The sequence below is a fragment of the Cydia amplana genome, chromosome 4 (assembly GCF_948474715.1).
Source record: "Cydia amplana chromosome 4, ilCydAmpl1.1, whole genome shotgun sequence".
Lineage (NCBI taxonomy): Eukaryota > Metazoa > Arthropoda > Insecta > Lepidoptera > Tortricidae > Cydia > Cydia amplana.
Window position 1 is genome coordinate 8,573,908 of NC_086072.1, and position 9,699 is coordinate 8,583,606.

The following is a 9,699-nucleotide window of genomic DNA, read 5'->3' on the forward strand; positions in this document are numbered from 1 at the left end:
GGGTGTAGTTATATTTACACAGTAATATGGAAAGAAAGTGAAAAGATTTTTTAATGGGCCAGGAACACTTAAAAGCCAACTTGCAAAATATGGCTCTCCATGATATTCTTATTCAATTTGGGAATTTCTAGCATGAGTTTAAACTTGAATTGTAATAATCATTTTGTTGTAACATTTTTATTAGACTACCTACAAGTAATTGGTTCCCGGCTGGAACCATATGATTATCTGATATGTTATGGCACTAGCGGCTGCTTAGCAATTGTAGAAAACCAGTTCTACTTTATCAAAATTATCAACGACTTAATACGTAAATTTTTATTAACACTAACAGAAATAGAACTGTTGGTTATTCCCAGTGCGTTGGAATAAGACTGTTGGGTTGGGTTACCAGTGGGAACAGCATGTGGGGACACGAAATTATCATGCTTTCCGATGACTAGCATGCAATTTAAATGACTAATTATTGCGGTGTAGTGTTTAATCACAGAAATCCAAATGCTGCCAAAAGGCTGACTCGTATGGAATATGTAATTAGGAATAAAGCTAATAAATACTTGTTCAATACAGTTAAATGTTAAGTAAAAAAATAAGAAGAGCCTCTCGTCTATGTAGATTGTAGTTGCTTAAAGGAATTTTCGTAATTCAAGTAATTGATAATTAACAACTGAATTTAAGTTCGTTACAGTTGCAGGTCGATCCAACAAAGCTGACGTGAATATATCAAAAGGTCACAAAAAGTAATGAACAAGTAGAAATTATTATACACACATACACAGTTTGATACTACAGAATTTCACCAATAAATCATCTGTTTAACCCTTTTTCAGGTTGGACGAGTCACTTCCCGAAAGACCAATCAATCTAATTTCAACCTTAAATCTGATTGCTAAGGTTGAAATTACATTAACCCTTTTTTCACGCTAATTATCTTTGGCGAATCAACCTACACTAGCGTCGACAAGCAGACAGAACATTATTCAATCCTATTTCAAGGTATTAAGGTCCACCAAAGTGTTACTTCTACATAGACAGGGGGCGCCTCTTGTATATCGACTACTAGCATTACTTTAATAGCACATTCTTGGACAGCAGCGCAAGGGGCCGATCGCTATCAGGATGCTCCTTGTCGTGATGCAGTAACAGTCCTGTCCTCGTCACAAACGTGCCCTGGCAGAACGTGCACTGGAATGGCTTTTCACCCGTATGCTGATACATGTGATACTGGAACAAATTAACACGAAATTAATTAAATTAATTCTTTACTGTTGATAAATTTGGTGTTTAGTACTTGATAAATAGGGTATATTACGCAAAACTTTGCGTAGGGGGGCGCCACTAGCACAAGCAGGAAACGAACCTCTAGGTTTAGACGTCGTATCCGTACCGCAGGCGGTAGTTCATTTACCTTAGCCTTTTCCACGCCGTGTCAAACACAAAAGCTGTCACTCAGACGCCACATCATTGAAGTGCCAAAACTGAAGTTGAACTTTATGTATATGAACGTAAGTCGATGTCGCTCTGTGGTCTGTGACCGATTAATCGGTCTTTGGCGTTGAACCTACGGTGCGGATATTTCGGTCATTGGCGTCCAAAAGGTTAATGTCAACATACCGTGTAATTGTCTCTCCTCATAAAGCTATGGTTGCAGAGGCTGCACTGGTACTTGAAGATGCCCTTGACGGAGGTCAGCTGCGCGGGCGCCGGCGCCGGCTTGGGCGCGATGGGGCGTGGGTGCAGCGCGGCGGCGCGGCCCGCGCCCGTCTCCAGGGACGCTGCCATGCGTCTCCGAACCTGCGATTTATATATAAAAGTTTGCTTTATTTTTCAAGTTTTTCTAGAGATTGTTCGTAACATCAACATCCAAGTCATAGTAAATATATTAAAAACGGGTCACTCACGTATTTTAAGTCGAAAAACGCTCGACATGTTTCACTTCGTACCGAGAAGTGTCATCAGGAGCTTGCGTTTACGGTGACGGACCGGCGCAGACGCAAGCTCCTGATGACACTTCTCGGTACGAAGTGAAACATGTCGAGCGTTTTTCGACTTAAAATACGTGAGTGACCCGTTTTTAATATATTTACTATGTCTTTGTCTCACGGAAGTTATGTTATTAAAACATCCAAGTCATATTTTTTCGGCAATTTTTGACCACCAACAAACAGAAGACGGACAAGACATGTTCTATATATGCAGATAGAGGGTGCTGTATATCATATTGGTTCATTCGAATAATGCGGTCGACGAATTAAAGCATGAAATGCTAGCCGACCGACATTATTAAGGGACCCACTGATGATTAACAGTCCGCCGGACGGAATCGGCCTGTCAGTTGTTCGGAACTCTCAACTTTTTAACTGACAGGTCGATACCGTCCGGCAGACTGTTAATCAGTGGGCCCCTTTAGTGTAAAGCCGTTGCCTGGGGGCCTACCGCGAAAACCGCAAATTGCGGGGATCTTTCTCTTTTACTCCAATGTGACCCCAATGCAGGCGTAATTAGAGGGCCCGCAATTTGCGAACTTCGATTTTCGCGGTTATAGCCCTGGACCCTGGATGTATGGGACCGGCGGAGTGGCGAGCGGCAAGTCAAGGCCATTCATACATGACAGATCACTACTGACTCGGTCAAATGTACGAACGACCTTCCAGACCGCGGCCTGATTGCACTATCTAATACCTTTAAACGAGCAATTCTTGTTTGTTTATTTATTTATTTATTTATTTATATATATATATATATTTCGGGGATCTCGGAAACGGCTCTAACGATTTCGATGAAATTTGGTATATGGGGGTTTTCGGGGGCGAAAAATCGTTCTAGCTAGGTCTTATCTCTGGGAAAACGCGCATTTTCGAGTTTTTATATGTTTTCCGAGCGAAGCTCGGTCACCCAGATATTAATAACTGAATTTAGATAAGTATGTCGTACATACTTTGGACCCTTCTTAACGCATTCACTACCAGGGGGCGTGGCCTAGGAACAAACTGGTATGACGGTCGACGCACATGTGCGTCGGTGGCAGTGAATGTGTTAAAGCAATCAATCATCCGTAAAGGACTATACCAACCTTGGCATCGACCCGACGCCCAGGATGCATCCGACTTCTATGAGAGTAGCAGTTCCCGGAGCTTGCAAAGCTTTTATCACAAAATGGACATTTGTACGGCTTCGCTCCAGTGTGTTGATTGATGTGGAACTGTAATTAAATTGGTAATTGAATAGGATTTTATAAGAACCGCTCTTACAAAATTAAAATAACAAATCAATGAAATTATTATTATGAAATGACATTTTATGTTCATACTATGAAATGTCATTTTAGTTTACCGAATAAAAAATAGACTAGAATATGATCGCAACTAAAATATTTTTCAAGTTTTTAGATAGTTATGAGAAAGCAGTGTTAAATAAAAGCTGGTGTAATTGTATGTTTCGTGTGGTTTTTTCAATATAGTAACCTCTAACTAAAGTCTCCCACCATACAAGATAAACTGGCAGTTATTTGTATCAATGCCTTGCAAGTTGCAATGATGTAGGAAAATAAGAATGAAACAAAACAAATAAGTACAACTCTATTGCAATTGAATTAAATTTCATTGAAGTGAATTCGTTCTCTTATTACATCATGGAATGTTAGAATCATTGTTTTACCTTTAAATCCTGATTTCTCTTGAAACTTTTCTTACAGAGGTGACAATGATATGGCCTCTCGCTGCTATGCGTGATGCTGTGTGTTTTCAAGTTACTCCGTGTATTGTATGACCTTCCACATACTTTACAAGTGTATGCTTTACTAGACGCCATGTGGACAGTCATGTGTGCTGCTAAAGTTCTGTCTGTTCTGAAACTGAGGAAAATATATTTTTAATACATACTACATTTACATTACATAGCAGTTACCTCTGGTGGCCTAGTGGTAAAGATGTGTGACTTACAATCCCCTAAAATCCCAGCTCGTACAAAAAGAAGTTTTGTAGAAAACATTGTGAAGAAACCAGACTAATCCCAATAAGGGCTAGTTTACTAGTCTGGATTGGAAGGTTAAATGGCGTCGCTTTCACAAAAACTAGTGCTTACGCCAATTCTTAGGATTAGCTGCCAAGCGGACCCCAGGCTCCCATGAGCCATGGCAAAAAGCTGGGACAACGCAATGAAAATGATGAGCGCTTGACCTCTGGCCAAAAATAGCTTAGTTTATAATGGCACTGTCAAAAGTTTGGAACTATTTAGGCATCTAAGGCATTTCTATCTTATGTATTTAGGCACTTACCATCTACCACATATTGTGCACATCCCGTTTGTTCGGTGTTTCTTCAAATGCACAATTAAATCACACTTGTAGTCGAAGCTCTCCTCACAAGTGCCACATTTAAATTTCTTGTTTACCCTTTCCTCATTGAAATGTATCCAAGAGTGATTCTTCAAAGCCAACTCTGTGTAAAAACTTCTTTTGCATGTAATACATGGGAATGGTTTAATTTTCTTTTTCTTTAAACCTGGTCCGGACTGGTCTGTAGGTGCATCACCTTTTTTGATTAATTTGATAGTTACATTCTCACCATCTACACTGTGCAGGTGTGTTATGTCTTCTTCTTGATCATTACATTTATCTTCTGTACTCTCTTCTACATTAGGAGACAATAAACTGTCAGAATTCTGAAGAATCATCATTGGATCGACACTAATTTCCATTTCAGTGATGTGGTTTTCATCATCGGAGTATTCAACTTCTGATTTTATTTCAGTTATAGGTTGCACCATACAATTCTGGGAGCTGGGGGGGTCGAATTGGTCCAGTATGATGCTTTGGTTGAGCAGCACCTCCTGCGCCTTGCGGGCCGTGTCAATGAACTCACAGACAGTTTGCAATTTGGAACAGCATCTGATGCAAATATTTTTAGGCAGTTTGTCTTCCTCATCTACCTGTGAAAAAAACATTGTCAAATAAAATTCTTGCTAATTGTTTTGTTAATTCCTGCTAAATATTACTGTCTCACTACATCTGATGCAAATATTTTTAGGCAGTTTGTCTTCCTCATCTACCTGTGAATAAAAACATTGTCAAATAAAATTCTTGCTAATTGTTTTGTTAATTCCTGCTAAATATTACTGTCTCACTACAGTCCTCACGACACAGGCTTGACCTAGTGTGAGGGCTACTGTTAATCCTGTAATGTAACATGTGTATTATACATGTATAATTACCTACTTTTGTCAATCTTGCTAGCTCTACTTGGTTAATAAAGAAATTTGTATTTGTATATTGTGATATAATATTATAAATGCAAAAGTAACTCTATCTAGTCTACCTGTCTGTTTGTTACTCTTCACATTTAAACTGCTGAACTGATTTAGATGAAATTTGGTATAGAGAAAAAGAGGTATTTGGTATATGGTAAGGACCGAGGAAAGACAAGTATTATACATATATGGAATATATGTACAGTATATAGCTTCATAGGACCTAGGGAAATTTTTGTGCTACTGTCTTTTATTTCTATGCAAGTTCAAAACTTGAATTTAATTTGTACAAGTAGGCAAGGACTTAAGAGGATAGTGTATATGGCAGATTAATTGGTTTGTTTTTTTGTTCTTTATAGCACAATAATGTTATAAAATATTGATACAGAGATTGGTCACAACAAAATAATATGTATAAAAATATTTAAAATAAAACAGATTATTTAACTTTAACACATTCAATGGGGCATGGGATCAATTGATGTTGTTGTTGTAGGCCTTCTTATGAGTGATACTAATAACCACAGCAGAGGTAGATACAAAATAATGCACACTTCAAATTAAAATATACATAATGGTGACTGGCTGGTTTTTTTAATGAACAATACCATTTTCTTTTTAATTCGAATGCAAGAACAGTTGTTTCAGCCAGCTAAATTCAACAAAACTTACCTCAATTAACAAGTACTTGTTCAATTTGTTCTGCAGAAGCATAGCTTCGGCTTCTGCGCTGAATATCATTATAGTCACTTCTTGCTCCTCCGCACATAGTCGGCAACACCTTTCAAAGCTTTCGTGTAAGGTTAAGGCCATCTTTTACGCCAAAATGTCGAGCGAACGGCCGAGCTATGCAGGGCTTTCCATGCACTGTAATGATTTTTCCACGTTATATCCCAATGCGTAAAGACGCATGCGCGTTGAGAGATAGCGATGTTGAGTTTTGTATACTTCATTATCGCTATTATTGACATTTTCAAACTACTATAACAGCAAAACGACACCGCGCAAACTCGAAGCGGGCCCTTGTTTTCGTTTGTTTGTGACTTTGCGACCATGCTACTGTCACTGCCGACGTGACGGCTGTCAGTCTGTCAATTTAGCAACTGTCAAATGTCAAACCAGGTTATGCTCCAAAACTGCTAACCACCGCCACATTATTAAGGGCTCTAAAGACGGTGGCATTTATAGTTTGTCAAAGGATTGTCTCATTACAAACATAGACAGAGAATCATACTATCTTTGTCTTACACTAGTACTAGCACCCAAAAGGAAAGGATGAGTAATGAGTATTATATAGCTGGTCAACCAAATCTTGTCACTAAAAAAAAGCTCGAAATTTAAATTTTCTATGGGACGATATCCCTTCGCGCCTACATTTTTCAAATTTGCCGCCTTTTTCTACTGTCAAGATCTGGTTGACCAAGTATAGTTTACCTGGTTCTTACTGACTGTGACTGACAAATTGGTTTGACCAACTATATTAACTCAACCTAGTGAGATACAATAGTTTAGAGCGATACAAGATCTAAAGATCTTATTTTGGAGTATCATTTCACCACTTTTCCAACCATTTTCAATTTCAATAGACTCTTCTCTTTCCGAATACCTCTAAAATTTTATCTTTTTTTGTTTCATTTATTATAAAAGCTCATTTCTAAACTCTAATAATAATAACTAAATAAAATCTGTTGGTAGGAGCAACGCAACGAAACACATGGATCGATCAAATCGCATGCGATTATCGAGACGTTTGCAGAGGCAGTTATAGTAGTAACAGAGGGTCTACCGCGAACCACGTTAGACGTGTTGCCTCTCCGTTGTAAATTCGTACGTAAGTGTGACAGGGAGGTAACACGTCGAACGTGGTTCGCGGTAGGCCCTTAGACTATCGGACCGGACCGCGACCTTGAGCGTCGCACCCTTAAGTATATATATGTTTCTCGCTCTTACTTATGGGTGCGACGCTCCAAGGTTGCGGTCCGGTCCGATAGTCTGTTATTAGCTTTAGACGAACTTTTTATTTGATTGTGTAGCATTTCTGCAGTCAATATTTCGTAATGTATTTGTTTTGAAACGTACCTCCAAAGTTTTGCAAGTGACATGTAAGTGACGTTCAGAAATCATGAGATTATTTCTATACGTCCGACTCTTTACACAATGCATTAAAAAAAACACTGATTAAATTTACCTAGCTAAAGCTAAGAATAAGTTATAATTTTACATAAATTAGTTCCATTACCATAGCTCATTGTAAACCATATTTAAATTGTTGCTTATAATTATTAAACAAAAAATGTGATTATATCATAATCATGTTTTTCGAACGTACCCTTAATTTCATTTTTTTCAGTGACGTAGTTCGGAAGTTTGTCGGTGGTTTAAATATGTTATTTTCAGTCTCTGGAAACTCCCTTATTGACAAAAAATATGTGGCGATAAAGTTCGCAAGGCGACAACATACCGGACCGGAACCGGAACTTGACATTAATGCGTACATACGAGTGTCAGTCGACCATTTTGCAAAAATTTGAAATCCTACATTGGATTGTTGTGTGTGTGAAAATGGTCGGAAAAAGCCGATATTGTGAGATATGCGGCGTGAGAGAAATTTTCAGAGGAGGCTTCTTTGCCAAATTTCCCAAGGATGAACTGCGGTAAGTCAACAAGTTCCTAAATACAACTAGGGAATAAATCAAATTACTTTATTAAACATTTTGATTTGTTAGCCGCGTAAGCTGAAGGCCGACTGAGAAGCCGGTTCGAATCCTTCACTCCGTAATGCCGCAAGGGATTCAAATAGGAGGAGCAAGCACGTACTGCTCGCCCATAGAACTTTGGTTTAGACTTTCTAGGGTGACATCATAGACCGTAGTCTGTTCCTATATGAAGTTTAATTACTTACCTACTACAAAAGCTTTGATGTAATTCATTTTCATATTTAGCTACCTTTCTAAAGTACTTAAATTATTGGTTTACAGGTGTAAAACTTGGCTTAGACTGGTTGGAAAAGAAGATCTGATTCATGTCCCCATAGAGAAGTTGCATGAGCTACGTCATGTTTGTGGTGACCACTTTGACCGGAGAGACTTTGGGAAGACAGGAAATAAGCTAAAAAAAAGAGCATATCCAAAATTAAATCTTGCCGCACCTCCACTGACAGACCATCAATTAAGAGGATTCCCTCAACATGTAGCAAGTAGACGAGGTAACTTTTTATTAGTTAACATATTTATTAATTATCCTTTAAAACAGTGGATAGGTCCAGCACAGCAACAAATAAATTTCATTTCTATCACATATATGCGACTACTTATATATATTAGTGATAAAAAGAGTCCCATATACGTGACAGAAATGTTTCTATCACTGGAAAAAGGCCACAGTTTTACAGCTATAGTATGGAAGTAGTATAGGTACATACTCTACTTGGTTAACAGCCGACTACAACTGACAAATAAAAGTGATAAGTGATGGTAATGTAATATGTACCTTTCACTTACCACTACCAGGTATGTTTGTAATATCTTTTTTAAACTTATTATACGTGCTGCGGCGCCTGCGGGACAGCCGCAACAGTCTCCCGGCAGTTATAGCTGACAGGCTTGATAGTCAGCTTCTCGTGCACCGGACCAGGGTACACTCAATGGTGTATGTAGTTATTATTAGTAGTGTATATGCCTGGCTCCAGCCAAATAGATATATTATAATATTGTAAATTAAAATTAATAACTTATAAAAATATTCAACCGGATAAAGGTAAGCGTATTATTATGAGGATGTTACTTGTTGAATAATTTCTAATAACAATAATTTATTTTAGTTCCTTATTAAGATAGTAAGTATCATGCCCTCCCATTCCGAAGGCCGTATAATTCTTTTTAAATCGATATCATAGATGGCGCTATATGTCACAATCGGCGATAACGAAATTTTTATCTTACAGATTAAGATGTATTAAGAGACATTTAAAGTGTCATAAATTAAAAACATTATAAATGAAATACAAACATTAATAACAACACGAATTCAATGCATTCATTTTCGAAATTTGAAATCACAATTATATCGCGACTGACTACGTTATGAACAACAGCGCAGGACAGTTATGTGGAGCTGTCGAAGTAATATTGAATATTCTCACTAGATGGAGCCACCACGGTTCTAATATGTGGAGTTTGATTTAGAATAATTACATTTGAGTTATGAATTACGAAATTTAGTACATAATGTAAAAAAAATAGATCGGTCAATAAACAGGCCTACTCTAAATGAGTACCTATTTTTTTAAAAGTAGGCCTGACGTTAAAATATAAATTAAAAAAACTCGTAAGCCGATGTTTTTCAAAAGAAATGAATGCTTTGTTTTTAAACACAATGCAAGTTTTTATTTCGCTTGATGTCCAAGTCAAACGCACATTTTACTCCTTTATTGACCGACGCGTTTGCGAAGGT

The 9,699-nt window shown here is 37.8% G+C and overlaps 1 protein-coding gene across 1 annotated transcript; it reads right to left on the reverse strand.

Moving 5' to 3' along the window:
• Positions 1 to 1,021: 1,021 nt before the first annotated feature.
• On the reverse strand, positions 1,022 to 6,293 carry LOC134647611 (zinc finger protein 691-like). Its single transcript, XM_063501969.1, has 6 exons — positions 5,920 to 6,293; positions 4,277 to 4,929; positions 3,658 to 3,853; positions 3,074 to 3,202; positions 1,615 to 1,794; positions 1,022 to 1,224 (listed from the first exon to the last, which is right to left on the reverse strand). The coding sequence occupies exons 1-6, from the start codon at positions 6,058 to 6,060 to the stop codon at positions 1,066 to 1,068; spliced, it is 1,458 nt and encodes a 485-aa protein (XP_063358039.1). The 5' UTR covers positions 6,061 to 6,293; the 3' UTR covers positions 1,022 to 1,065.
• Positions 6,294 to 9,699: the final 3,406 nt, after the last annotated feature.

Bases quoted from the DNA above. Each gene is read 5' to 3' on its own strand.
- LOC134647611 (XM_063501969.1), bottom strand. From the start codon at position 6,060: ATGGCCTTAACCTTACACGAAAGCTTTGAAAGGTGTTGCCGACTATGT. The intron at 1,795-3,073 runs GTTGGTATAGTC...TATAAATCGCAG, and splicing joins GGCGTCGGGTCGATGCCAAG to GTTCGGAGACGCATGGCAGC. The intron at 1,225-1,614 runs GTATGTTGACAT...AATTTGTTCCAG, and splicing joins TGAGGAGAGACAATTACACG to TATCACATGTATCAGCATAC.